The 15,130-nt window shown below is 37.6% G+C and overlaps 1 protein-coding gene across 3 annotated transcripts in view; it reads right to left on the reverse strand.

Annotated features, from left to right (window-relative positions):
- Positions 1 to 15,130, reverse strand: part of TCERG1L (transcription elongation regulator 1 like) — a 210,997-nt gene that overhangs the window by 23,921 nt on the left and 171,946 nt on the right. The window contains exons 8-9 of one of the 3 annotated variants that reach the window (XM_081955683.1): positions 11,951 to 12,105; positions 1,374 to 1,437 (exon numbers count right to left, since the gene is read on the reverse strand). In XM_081955683.1, the coding sequence (XP_081811809.1) occupies positions 1,374 to 1,437; positions 11,951 to 12,105 (219 nt within the window). Of the gene's footprint in view, positions 1 to 1,373; positions 1,441 to 11,950; positions 12,106 to 15,130 lie in introns of all 3 variants that reach the window. The other 2 variants (XM_081955682.1, XM_081955684.1) reach the window with 2 other exon arrangements.

A 15,130-nucleotide genomic window follows, 5' to 3' on the forward strand; every position in this document is an offset into this window, starting at 1 on the left:
CAGTCAAGTTTGGTCCAGGAGAGACCATCAGCAGAATTTATATTTCGCCTCAATCAATGTGTATTCAAGATCAGCAAGATTAGACCAAAACAAGCCTTTTCTTTCTTTTCTTTCTTTAATTAGGTATTCCTCATTTGTGAGTGGCCATTTTTGCAGTGCAATGCAGTAATTGCTCCCTGAAAGGAGGAGAGCACATTCATTGATTCATCTGGTCTTCAACCTATTCCTGTTTAACTGAAATTATGTCCGTCTGTCTGTCCATCCGTCCATTCATCCATCCATCTCTGTATCTATATCTATCAATCATCAATATTTGATGGCCTGAATCAGAAAACAATGTATATATTTGCATTTTCCCTCAGTTATACAATGCATCCAAAAGACAAAGCAAGAAGCAAGGACTTTAAATTATAAAGAAATTATTTTGGATTGGATATCAAGAAATAATCCCAACAATAACATTTATTCAACAATGACACAGTAAACTTTTCTTCTGGAAATTTTAAAAAGAGGGTAGATGATTATTTGTCAGAGATGTTATTTTATGGGGTTACTCTACTGGGTAAGAGTTTGAACTAGATTATCTGGAAGAGACCTTCCAATCCTTATATTCTCTGAATTTGACTTATTGGGGCTCAATATAATTCAAAATTTCATAAGGATAATGCATTTCATTTTTAGAATGATTGTACTACAGCTCTGGAGCATCTTTGAAGATAACTGAATAACAGTTGGAAGGGACCTTGGAGATTTTCTAGTCCAACTCCCTGCTCAAGAAGGAGATCCTATACTGTTCCATACCAGGAAGATGTCCAAACTCTTCCTAAAAGTTTCCAGAGATGGAGCATCCACAACTTCTGAAGGCAAGTCATTCTGCTGGTTAATTGTCCTCACTGTTAGAAAAAATATTCTTTAGTTCTAGCTTGAATCTCTCCTTGATTACTTTCCATCTGTTGTTTCTTGTCTTGCCTTCTTTCTTGCCTTGGAAAATAGGTTGACACCTTCTTCTTTATGATATCCCTCAAATATTGGAATACTGCTATCATGTTACCCCTAGTCCTTCTTTTCACCAGACTAGACATATCCAATTCCTGCAGTTGTTCTCATAGGTTTTATCCTCCAGCTTTCTAATCATTTTTGTTGCTCTTTTCTGCACTCTTTCCAGAGTCCCTACATCTTTTTTTATAATATGGTGACCAAAACTGTATGCAATATGGTCTGATCATGACTTGTGTCTTTGTGCCTAAGATGATGGTGGAGGTGGAGGAGAAGTAGGTGGAGGTGGTGGTGGATGAATTGTTTTTGCCTGGTTTTGCTTTCTCCTTCTCTCTCTATCTGTCTTTCTCTCTCTTTTAAATACTGTTAAGACTTACTTGTTTCTCTTTATTTTGATGCTGCTGTCATCATTCATATCTTCTGGATCTGTGCCATCTTTATCTGCTAAAAGGAAACAAACTAGTTAGTGACAAATATGTCATTAAACCAACCAGATCAGCCAGTTGAACTTTTGTTTTATTAGACTTGGTTCAGTTTCTAAATTTTCCCTTGCTCTGGCCATTACAAATGATTTAAAAAGTCAATTGTAATTTGTTCTTCTCACTATTTAGTTTAGAATTCTTTTTTACAGTTATGTGCATTACATACACCTAAACCTCCCTTTCCTTCTTTAACTCTCTAATTATCTTTTTAATAGGTTAGTGTGTTATAGTTTTAGTACTTGCTAGGAATCAAGGAACTGTAGTCCAGCACATCTGGAAGCAAGGATTATGCACAAATAATGTTCTCTAAGTGCACATTAGTTAATCTTGGCAAATAAAAACAGCATTGATAATGAACTGATTTCATTGTGCAACCAATCACATTCTTTTCACACACGCACGCACGCACGCACGCACGCACGCACGCACGTACGTACGTACGTACGTACGTATGTATGTATGTATGTATGTATGTAACAAACAGGTAAACAATCCTTGAAGGATCAGGCAAGGGTAACAGAAGTGGGAATGTTACACCAGATAGAAGTATCATTAATGTCCATTTTCTAGGACCTTAATGAACTGATTCTATGAATCCTCTTTCAAGGATTTATTATCCTCCATAAAACAGTCCTCTCATTTAAGAAGACTATAAAGGAAACATACCATAAATGATTTGTAAGCACTATGAAGAAATTCAAAGAAAAATCACTGTAAACAGATAAACAAAAGCCACATTGTATTCATTGTAAATTTACAGCATAAACTTTGCAATAATCAACAAATAGTTCATTGCACAAGTCAACTCCAAATAATAGGAATGTATGGCCATGTTTGGAAAGGGTTAGGCCCCCACATCCAGTAATGTGGTTGAGGTTCCCCACATCTGAATTAGGGTAACAATCAATAGCTGTTAAAAGTTTATCACCTATAAGACGTTTTTGCTAACACACTTGACAACATTTCAATAAAACTCTAATCTCAGAACAATTAGAATCTTGTTTAATCTTTATCCAAAAATAAGAATTTGGAATATTTGAATCCCAGTAATCTTTTTGGAGAGCACCAATTGCTCTTACTCCATGAAAGACACACACTGTAGGCATCAAGAATGTACACAAAAAGATGCTCTGACTTATTGGACCTAATTTTCCACAAGAATATGGTATTAAGCAGCTATAAAATCTTTATCACCACATAGGCACCTAAAAACGTCTAGAAAGAAGAACATTGTATACACTTAAACGTTATTCTTTCAGTGTGGGAACAAATAACTTCTTTCAAGAGGCTATCGGAAGCAAACAACTTCAAAGGATATTGGTCAAAAGGCACTGGAATTGCCTACTTTTTAGAATTAAATTGAGTTTAAGAAGAAAATAGGAGAAATATAACAAATATATAAAGGTCACCCATTTATAAGAAATATAAAGTCTTCCATTCCATCTTGGGAAAAAGATACAATGAGAAGGTTTTTTTTTTTAAAAAAATAAATAACAAAGTAACATATGAATATTTCTAAATAATGTTTATCTTAACTTGGTACCATTTATCAATGTAAAATCATTGTATTCTATGGAAGTTAAATAAATACAAACTTATCTGAAAAAAGAAGAGATAGATAATGTGCATTTCTGGATGAGGATACAAATCTATCTCATCCATCCATCCATCATATCTTAGCCACTAAGTACTATTTCTCATCAACCTCCATCATGACCTCAATGATTTTTAGCCCACCATCAGTTTTGAAGTAATAAAAGCCCAGTTCCTTAATGTCACAATAAAACTACACAATACAGGCAATCCTCAATTTATGACCACAATCTAGTCAAAATTTCTGTTGCTAAGTGAAACATTTGTTAAGTGGATTTTGTCCCATTTTATGACTTTTCTTGCCACATTTGTTAAATGGACCACTGCAGTTGTTACATTAGTAACATGATTGCTATGTGAATCTGGTTTTCCCATTGGCTTTGCATGCCAGAAGGACACAAAAGGTGATCGATCATATGACCCTGGGATACGGCATTTGTCCTAAATGTGAGTCAGTTGTTAAGCATCCAAATGTAAATCATGTGACCGCGGGGATGCTGCAACAGTCACATGTGTAAAAATGGTCATAAGTCACTTTTTCAGTACTGTTGTAACTTTGAAAGGTCACAGTGAACGGTTGTAAGTCGAGGACTATCTGTAATGTATTTCGGTGTAGGTGTATCGATATCAACACTCTTCAGGACAACCAACACATCATTAAGCAGACTAACGTGACTTTCATCTAGAATACACTCCCAAATCCATTATCTATAAATTCAGTAGACTGTATTACCTATCCAGCAAGATCAATATACAGATCAATGCCTATGTTAATAGACAGCCCACAAAAATAGATCAACAGAATATCATTGCTTGTTACCTACAGCTTACAATCAAGTCATCCAAATCAGTAATGGTATTCTATTTTCTTCACTACCGGTTCAATCGTGGGAGCATGAGCGCTTAGCACACGGAATGTCTGGGCATGCGCAGAAGGTCTGTGATGATGCCTGGGTGGGTGGGCGGAGCCTCGTGCCACCACCACTACCAGTTCGCCTGAAACGGTGCGAACCGGCAGCATACCACCACTGATCCAAATGTATTATAAATAAGCTTCATCACATTCTGGACAATAATGATACACTTTCTCAGGCAATGGGTGGCAGGCTCACACCTGCATACATTAAAAACACCTAACCTGAATGAGATTCTTAGAAGCCAAAAGAAACAACACAATCTTGCATCTAATGTCAGGATACTCTCAGATGTCTGTTTGCTTCCACACTTCACACACAAGATTAGAATGCTTTTGCATACTCTTCTTCTGTTATGGCATATGATATCATCTGTCATCAATGCCCCTTTTTATGTAGGACAAGCAAACAAAACTTCAACCAAAATAATTCATGGACAAAAGTTTGACTTCAGAACTCGAAACCTGGACAAGGTGATATCCAAGCATTTTAGCCACCCATGACACTCACTTCATCACAGATCTTATAGTATCCATCCCACTAAAAATCGAACATACTAGCATAGTTGGGATATTTCTGCACTTACGTAGACCAACAGGTTTTAGGCTACAGGTAGTCCTTGATTTACAACCACAATTGAGTCCAAAATTTCTGTTGTTAAGTGAGACATTTGGTAAGTGAGTTTTGCCCCATTTTACCACCTGACTTGTCACAGTTATTAAAGTGACTCACTGCAGTTGTTAAATTAGTAACAGTAAATTCAGTAACTGAATCTGGCTTCCCCATTGAATTTGCTTGTCGGAGGATCACAAAAGGTGATCACATGACTCTGGGATATTGCAACCATCATAAATTTGAACCATGAGGATGCCGCAATTGTTGTATATGTGACAAACAATCATGTCACTTTTTTCAGTGCTGTTGTAACTTTGAATGGTCACTAAATGAACTGTTGTAAATTGAGGACTACCTGAATTTCAGAAGATTTCAGCAAACAAAAGGGTTTGTTGTGTTTTGTGTTTTTGTGTGTTAACACATTGTGTAATGTTAATTGATTGATAAGGTACCCACCAGGAACCTGTAATTGTATAACCATCCTGTTATCCCTTCTCTTTCCCCTGCATCATCCTGGTTTAAATCATGTATCAATTTAATTACTTCATACATTTGATTAAGTGAGCTTCGGCTCATGAAAGTTTTTACCTTTTCATAACATTTATTAACTTAACTTAACTTTATTCAATTTCTAGACCGCCCCCCTCTCAAAAGAGACTCGGGGCGGTGTACAGTCATATTAAAATAATTGAACAACAAATATACATGGTATAAATCTACAGAAATGCTACAGACTTCTTTTAATTTTGAACCAAGTACTAGAGATTGTAAAGGAAATGTGAGAGATGTGCCATTCCTTCCCAGGCTTTAAGTTACTTTATGTTAATTCTCCTATCTGAATATTATTGAATGAATGAGAGTTGGGCTTGGACCACCCATTTATTTGCAATTAAGAAATACACATCCATTTGTTTGTTTGTTTGTTTAGACATTCATTCATTCAAGCAATAATACATTGAATGGACCAATGAGGCAAACATTTTAAAAAAAGTCATGTTTAAGCATATTGGATTTGGGCTGCAAAGATGCAAATCACCACTAGATATCAGCAAAGAAAAATGTAATTTTTTTATTTTAATTCCAGCTAGTGGTTGGCTATTTTCTTTCATTTTGTTTTGCATCTCCTGATTTGTGACCCTAGTTTAAGCATACTAATCTTTTTCCTAATGTATTACTTCAAGAGACATTATGTCCATCAGGAGTCTTGCTGTTTTGTTTCGCTTTAATCCATTGTTCTTGCTTCTGATTAAGTCTCGTTCAGTACATCCCCAATCAATCTTTTAATCCATTTTCAAGCACGATTTCTCAAAGCTTCCAGCTGTGAATTTTTAATTCTCTAAGGAGCCAAACAGGCTTTGACACAGAATCCTGAAAAAAGGGTTTCTTTGAGAAAAGCATATAATCAAATAATCCCACACAGATTTATAGTATTATTGCATCACAGAATTAAAAAGGACCACAGACAAGCTAATCAAAGCTCCAATTCAATAGCAATAGCACTTAGACATATACCGCTTCGCAGGGCTTTACAGCCCTCTCTAAGTGGTTCATAGAGTCACCATATTGCCCACAATCTGGGTTCTCATCTTACCGACCAAGGAAGCCAGTGAGAATCGAACTGCAGGCAGCTGGCAGTCAGCAGAATTAGCCTGCAGTACTGCATTCTCAGCACAGCTCAATGCTATAGCATCCACTAAAGAATTTCTGACAGATGACTTTCAGCCTCTGAAGCCTTCATGTAAAGGAAAATTTATGATTTTGTGTGGCAGTCTGTTCCACTGCTGACAGCTTATTCAATGGAAAATTCAAGTTCTAGCCTGAAACTTCTTCCTTATAGGTTTAACTCACTGATTCTGATCCTTCGCTCTGGAGCAATAGGAAATTAAGCCCACTCTCTTTTCTATGAGTCATTCTTTCAGATATAGGAAGACGGCTATCGTAAGTCTCACCCATTGTCTCTTCTGCGGACTAAAAATACCCAGATCATTTAATCATTCCTCTTAGGATTTGTTTACCAGCACCTTTACCATCTTGGTAATCCCTCCTCTGAACTTACTCCAATTTGTTATTGTCCTTTTTGAACTGTAGTTCCCAGAACAGAACACAATATTCCAGACTGATTCCTCAAGGAGGACCTATTAAAAGACAGGCTACAAAAAAACAGAACAAGACAAGGAGCTGCTTTTACTGATTCTGACTGAAGTTCAAAACCTCCTTAAGCTCTAAAACTCCTGTTGTTCAAAGCCTTCTTTGAAAAGTAGATCAAAATTGTCATCTATTTCTTTAAAGTAGGACCATAATTCCTAAGCCTTCAGCTTGCAATTTGCCTCCTTGTCATTTTTCTCCTGCTTTCTTTTTAAACGAACTCTTTCACAATTGTGGGCGAAAAAATGTCTGCCTAATCACACAGCACAATTCACACACCAGAGTAAAGTAGCAGCAGAATATAACTCTATGTAGATAAGCCCAAAACACATCAAATGATGCCATGCATGATCAATAGAGCTGGAATTGCTAACTGTTGGAGGAGAGGGAAAAACATGGAGAGGGGAGATTGATATGGAATGGAGTTTATATGGAATTTCATGCTGATACATTCTATCGCAAGACTAACCTATTGCTTACCTACCTTAAATTTTTCATTCAGAAGTAGCAGAATCAATTATCCAGAAAACACAATGAGTTTCATTACATAAAATTAACAACATCGTTATGAACATCAATGAACATGAATTCTCATATCGGTGTGAAACAGTTTTTCATTTCCTATTCATTCCTTTCAAGCATACGTATATGCCATGAAGGAGATGCTATTAAAGTACAATATCTTTTTTAAAAAAATAATTATGCTTTGTCAGCTTTAGATTCCCTTTCATTTAATAAGCAAAATGAAAGTTCAAATTACATTAATACCAACTTTGCGCAAAATCAACATCTGTCTCAATAGCAATAATTTTAGCGTGGCTTATTTAGAGTATTTATGCAACGACTTAAAACTTATTAAAAACTATTTGCACACTTTTACCTTACTATAAACTACTTAGAGCAGGGGTGTCCAAACTTGGGAACTTTAAGACTTGTGGACTTCAACTCCCAGAATTCCCCAGCCAGCATGGCTGGCTGGGGAATTCTGGGAATTGAAGTCCACAAGTCTTAAAGTTCCCAAGTTTGGACACCCCTGATTTAGAGAGAGACTGATACTCAGAAATGCTGATACAAGTAGAGAAAGGGGTGTGTCGGGAAGGAAAGAAACCAAGACAGCAGGACTCTCTGCTATCGTTAAAATGACAAAATAAACTTTAAAAACAACCCAAAGAAATTCCTAAGGAACTTTTAAAGAACTCAGTGAATAAGAAAGATCAAATAGGCAAATAAACAAGCAAAAGGTTCTTTCATTTTGGGAAGAATCCTTTGGAAACTAGACAGTAGATTTCTGTGCAGTATTATTTTTCCGCTAGCCATGTGGTTTCTAAGAATTCACACTAAATTGATGGCATATAATCAGCTTATTCAGTTATTTGCTGAAACTCCCTATTTATTTCAGGCACAAAAACACAGGCTGAAACTTTCCTGAGAATATATATTGTGCAAAATGTTTCAGGTAGTCCTTGACTTATGACCATTTGTTTAATGACGGGTCAAATTACAATGATCCCCCCAAAAGTGACTTATACCACATCTTCAACATTACCACTGTGGCATCTCACCCCTATTGGGATTTGGATGTTCAGCAAACAAAACCAGCGATGCAAGACAGATCCACTAAACAACTGTGGAATTTGTTTAACAACCACAGTAAAAATGGACATAAAATCATGTCATGACCAATTGCATCACATAGCAACTGACATTCCAGTCCAATTGTGGTCATAAGTCAAGGACTACCTGTAGCCATAATTCCCATCTTGCTTTGTCCATCTTAAACTGTCAGCATGTACATGCAATTCCTAACTTCAATGTCATTCCCAAGGAAGGGAATTTTCTCTTTTGCCTTCCAACCTTCAAACAGAACATAAATGTATCTCATGAAATTTCAGATAAAATTGTGTAAAGGCGTTCTCCCTGATATTTAAAAAGAAAAACATGTTGCGATGAGGCTGTCTTCAATAGCTTTATATCTGATTTTATGTGACTTTTCACTTTCAAGCACACAGGGAAAGTGCAGGAGAAATGGCTATAGTGGTATGGTCATGTACTATGAGCAGCACTCAACCCTATTGCCTATATCACCTTCCACTTTAATATAAATAGTGAGCATCCATGTGGCAGGCTGTAGCAAAGATAGCGATATACAACAAATGCAGACATGAAAAAAAGCCCAGTTAGATCTGGATATTGCGTTTGATTGCAAAAGATGGCACTTGTTGATCCCCAAAAAATCAGACCTTGCCTCTGCTGGAAAGTGCTAGGATGATGATGGTGGTGACGATGATGATATGACCATGTGTTATGACCCCATTGGAGCCCAGTTCGGTGAAGGCATTAGAACTGGGACCATCCAACCGGGATGGCACTTCTCCCTTGGCATGTTTGGAGAGGCCAGGGGCTGAGCATGATGTCGTCCCAGGTCCCTCAGGCATTGGGGGATGCAATTGAGCAGATTATGCCTGGACTTTGCCATGTGGACTTTCCTGGTATTGTGACCCGCCAGCTGCCAGAGGAGCTGGCGGCAGACTCAGATGATGAAGAGGCTGGGAAGGAACTTGGGCCTGGAGTCTGAGAAAGACTCTGATGGAGGCCCTGCATTGGAAGCAGAGGTAGAGCCAGGACCGTCTGACATTCCCCAGCTGCCTTCAGAGTCAGAGATAAGCGGGGAAGAGGAACAGCTGGGGTCTGTTCCAGATGCACATATGCGCAGAGCTGTCAGGAGAGGAGAACAGCTGAATACCAGGAGCCAACTCAGGAGGAAAGGCACACGTAGATGCTGAATGGCCCCTCCCTGGCTGGGGAACAAATAAAAGCAAACAGGGAGTGGTGTCATAGGAGACAACTGTTCGGATTTCTTTAGGAAGATTTGCTCATCATAATTTGTGTCTCAGAGACTGTGTAAGAGAGTTTAATTTACAGCTTTGTGGCTGGCAGCTCCCAGCCTGGCAATTATCCAAGGAGCTGATAAGGTCTGTATTTCAGTTAACTCTTGGAAGGATTATTGCCTGGACTTTTCTGTGTGTGAATGCTATGAATTCACAGTAGCAAAATAAAGAGGGTTTTTTTGGGGGGACAAGGAGTTTGTTTCTTGGTTCTGCTAAGGTTGGGTCAGACTCAGAACACCTGGTAACATATGGATTGTTGTTTGGGAGACTGAGGGTGACTGCCTTCAGGGTAGCATAGGGTGGAGCCTTACCGATCATTGGATGGCATATTGAGAGCAATAAAGGATTCTCTAGAGGTCTTCCCTTGCCTTGACCACTTGGGTCATAATACCATGCTTAGGGACAGGACTACTGCTATACATGTGGAAAGACACAACAGCTAAGTTGGAGGATGTTTCCTTCCTCAGTGAAGATAAATAAGCACTGCAGGTTTGTTCATCATTGCTGGTTTCCTCTGTATATTCAGATTTTGCAATACATCTCAACATGACAGCCAGAATTCTTTTTAAAGCCAAAAATGTATTTAAGAAGTCTCTGGTGGGGGAAGATTGATTAACAACACCACATTTGGATGGAAGTACCTACATTTCTGCCAAATCTTCCATCAATCCAGTGAGATGGATCTTTCAGATCCGCTACCTACAGCTGGGTTAAATAATAGTTTATTGCAAGACAGATCCCCTGGGCAGAATGGTCAATATCGCATTTGGATGAAACAAGTTATGCATAGGCTTTTCTAATATAAACAAGCAAAATACGATGGTAGAAAAAGCTACAGCTAACAATTGAAGACATTTCAGCTAACCGTTTGCACACATTGGCAGTTCTCGTTACATAGAAACTTACTTCTATGTAAACATCTTTAGGATGAGGGGATACATTCAGATAAGTGCAAAAAAGTCCAATAATACTTGAATCACTCCTAAGCAGAAGTGGGATTCAGCCAGTTCACACCTATTTGGGAGAACTAGTTGTTAACTTTCTAAGCAGTTTGGAGAACCGGTTGCTGGAAGAAATCTTTTTTTCCCCCACTTTACAAGGCTAATCCTGTAAGGAAGGCAGGAAGGAAACATTCTGGTGTTGTTTCTAGCCTAATTTTTATTGCCCTGCTTACAGAAACTGCCTCTCCTGTTAACCCTTATTACATTGTAACAGCTAAGGCGAAACGCCCATCGACCTGAGTGATGTTGAGTTGGCCACGCTCACCCAGTCACATGACCACCAAGCCCCGCCTACTCAGCTGGTCATAAGGGCAGAGAACCGGTTGTTAAATTATTTGAATCCCACCACGGCTCCTAAGAACCTAGGGACTACAAGGACTACAAGGAACCACGAATCACAGCAAACTATCAAAGTGGGCTCAGTTCAAAACATTCTCTTTACAGTGTTTGAGAGTTTAGGCAGGTTTTCAAGAAGATAAACGGAACCTTCCAAAGATGTAAGGCAACATTATAATCTTTAAAAAAAAAGATCCTCCATGAACTGGCTGGTGGAAGTTGTTCTTTTATAATATAATGCAAATGCTTGATATGGCCCTTAAGGCATTAAAAGTTTTCTGTCTCTGAAATATATAGGCATACATCTGCCCACACATTTTACAGTGCTTTTCAGATCACAAAGCTAATTTAATCTGCTAATCTAGGAAAGTTTAAAAAATAATTTTAAAAACCCTACTTTCAAAATAAGAGGGATAAAATGAAGTAAAAAAAAACACCTTAACTACCCACCTCATTCTAAAGGAAGGAACTATTTTATTGAGAGAAAGAAAGGATTCAAGAACATGTGTAATTTCAGTAAGAGGATTAGATCCCTTATCCTATCAGTTGTATATTTTCTGCTGTAGAAATGAAGAATAAGAGCTGAAGATGCTCACAATAGCAAGGTTAGTTTATACGAAACTATGGTATCCATCAGATAAACTGGTCCTAAATCATTACTATTATCCTTTTAGAGCAGAGGTGGAGAACGATGGGCCTTTTATGACTTGTGGACTTCAACTCCCAGAACACCTGACCCAGCATAGTTCAGGAATTCTGGGAATTGAAGTCCACAAATCATAAAAGGGCCATTGTTCTCCACCCCAGTTTTAGAGATAATAAACAGGAACTTTTGCTGAAATCAAAACTTTTTGCTGCAAAGAATCTTTGCGAAGAGTTTCCAATAATCACAATCAAGACTAACACAAAATTAGCATTCAACATTTTGGCAACACACTCTTTAAGTTTAAATAGACAAAAATAATCACAGCATTAGTTACTTGCTGAAGCTTCCAGTTTGCGTTTATGAGGTGGGTCTTCAATGATCCGGTTAATATCACCGCGGTTCTTTAGATCCACTGGTTTCTCCCATACTGACAATTGCATTGTAGGGTTGAAGAAGAAGACTCGATCATCTCCAGTCCAGACTATACACCTATTTCAATTAATAAACTAGGCTTAGAGAGAATTTCAGGAACAGTTCAGGAAAAATAAAATACTTGCATTGACGATTCACTATTACCAGTAGATGAACTATGAATTTGATTCATAGGCCAAGATTCACACATTAAACTAATGCTTAGCTTTGTTTTATTGTGCTATGTGAATACAATCATTGCATCTTTAAATCTGTAGATTGTGTCCTGTTGTTTTTTTGTGACCCTAGGTGTACTGAATAAGCCACAGCTAAACAAACCACTTTGTGCACTGCTTTCCATACAAGTAATTGTTTGTTATCTCATATTATTGTTCAGAACAATGGCAAGGAGATGAACCTTTCCCCAGTCCTATTTCTTCAATCAAAATTGACTTCTATAGGTTGTTCATTTCTTAAGCAATGAAAATTTGCACATTACTGAACAAACAGCTTTATAAAGGGGGAGGGATTTAATCAATGGAACAGGAACAAAAGTCTTAATCACTTTCCCTGGTAAGAAAAGATTTCTCATAGCTACATTTCAATTACTTTAAAACTTGTTTAGAAAGTAAACTGTGGCTCAACCACATAATGCATAATTTGGAAGCTAAGCAATGCATCATTGTCCTATAATATCTTTTATACTGATCTGTTATACAGCAGCAAGTTGCAATTTTATTTCAGACTAACAGCCTGAAATATTTTTTGCCCCCTTCACAAATTGTTTCATTATCACTACGCATATGTTAAGAAAATAGTATTCGTAATTAATGTTACTTTAATGGCAATAATAGTTCAAAAATAAATACTGACAACAGATGGAATGTAGAGATTGAAAAGTGAAGAACACATTGAAAACCCGAGATTCAGGATCCACGATATCAGCACAAATAGTTCTAATGAACACAAACACAATTAGATCTTACTCGTTACAGGCAATAATTAATTTCATTGAAATTTATAACATACAATTATTTAACAATTGCTGCACTCAGAACTGTCATCATCCTCATTGCATCATTCATTTTTGATATGTTGATTCTTTATGTTTGTGACAACCAACTGTTATTTTGATAGCGTAATACTTATTCCAACAAGGCTATTTGATTCTGGTATATGGAATACTATCTTGTTGTTGTTGTTGCTGTTGTTGTTGTTGTTGTTTGTTGTTTTAAAGAAAGATACATAAAAAAGCTTAGAAAATCTGGGGGGGAAACAAGAATGTCTGAAATGGAATGATAACCTAGTGATTTGTATATTACTTCTTCCATAATTCACTGAGTTAACAAGAGAAATGGGATTACACTAATAATCCAATGTTTAAACCTACTATTTGTTCACTAATTCTATATATTCAGCGTTGTTGCAGCTTTACAGATCTTGCAAGTTAGTTGGCCTCTCCATGACTATACGTGTTTGCATCTGGAGGTATCTGAGGAAACTTTATATTCTCATCAAATGTATAAACTTAATTTCAAATGTGGAATTGTTCATTTAAAGATGATAGACTGAAATCATGGTCACTTCCAATTTATGTTAGTGTCTCTCTGTGCGTATGGTTTTGAGAGTTGGATCAAAAGAAAGGCTGAGCATCAGTGAACGGATGCTTTCAAATTGTGAGGCTGGAGAAGTCTCTTGAGAATCCTTTGGACTGCAAGGTGATCAATTCAGGAAATCAACCCTGAGTGTTGTTTGAAGACAATAACTGAAGACAAAGCTCAAATACTTTGGCCATCAAATGAGAAGAGAGGACTTCTTGGAAAAGACCCTGATGTTGGGAAAGACTGAAGGCAAAAGAAGAAGGGGGAAGCAGAGGATGAAATGGTTAGATAATGTCAACGATGCAATGAACATGAACTGTGGGAGACAAAGACAGACAAGTGACCTTAGCATGCTATGATCCACAGGGGTTTGTAAAGGGTCAGACACAACTTAGCAACTGAGCAACAACACATATAGTACATAAAATAAACTGAGACAGAATTAGTGGAAAATAAATTAATCTAAAAGCAAGTTAAACACAAATATGAATGCTTACTTTCAAACTTTAATGGTTGATTCAGTACAACAGAATTTAAACAACTGTAGTACTCCGGGAATCAAAAACCAAAGCTATTTTGTAAACATTGAAAATAAAGATTTAAAAAATATTTTGGGAAAATGATGTGGCATAACATTTGTACAAAACATGAAGCCCAAAAGGGTTTATGGAACAAGTAAAGCTTTATTTATTTATTAGTCATGTTTCTAGGCTGCCAACTGCCAGATGATTTTGGATGGCTCCACAGACTAAAAACACAGTAAAATGTAAAAAGAAAAAAAATACAAGAGAGCATAAAATTTAACTGCCACATGGAAGGAAATCTCCAACATACACACACACACACACACACACACACACACCACATACCTCAACAGCAATAAAAGAACCTGCCTGAACCAGCTAGACTGGAGATACCACAACAGAGACAAAGTGAGGGCCAAGTGGATTTCCAGTGCAATACTATTCAAAAAGCAAGTGCAGTGATAGAGATGGCCCACTCTGTGGTTCTCGAAAATTGACATGTTTAATCAATGGACCCAGAACAGGATACTACTGTCTGAATAAATATGATGAATAGATACCATGGGAGACAATCAGTCATTCAAATTATTAGGCCCTGTACCATGGAGAGCTTTATGTCATAACGAGTATCTTGACTTGACTCTGAAAAACAAATTAACAACCAATGTACCTTATTTAGGGCAGTGGTGGGTTTCTACCGGTTCAGACCAGTTCGGCCGAACCGGTACTGGTTTGGCGGCCTGGGCCGCTGGAACTGGCAGTGACCCAGGCCTGCCATGCCCCCAAACCGGTTTTTCGGGCGTTGCCACCAGTGCTGCCATCTTGTTTCTCGTTTCTATGCATGTGCAGAACAATTTTTATTGCACTGTGCTTGCATGCGCAGCATGCGCACTGCACTCATGAGAAAAAAAGACGTAGTGACAGGGAACCCATCCCTGCTGTAGGGTTGTTACATAGCTACAACACTGCTCATGCTAC

Source organism: Natrix helvetica (assembly GCF_964273705.1).
Source record: "Natrix helvetica genome assembly, chromosome: 5".
Lineage (NCBI taxonomy): Eukaryota > Metazoa > Chordata > Lepidosauria > Squamata > Natricidae > Natrix > Natrix helvetica.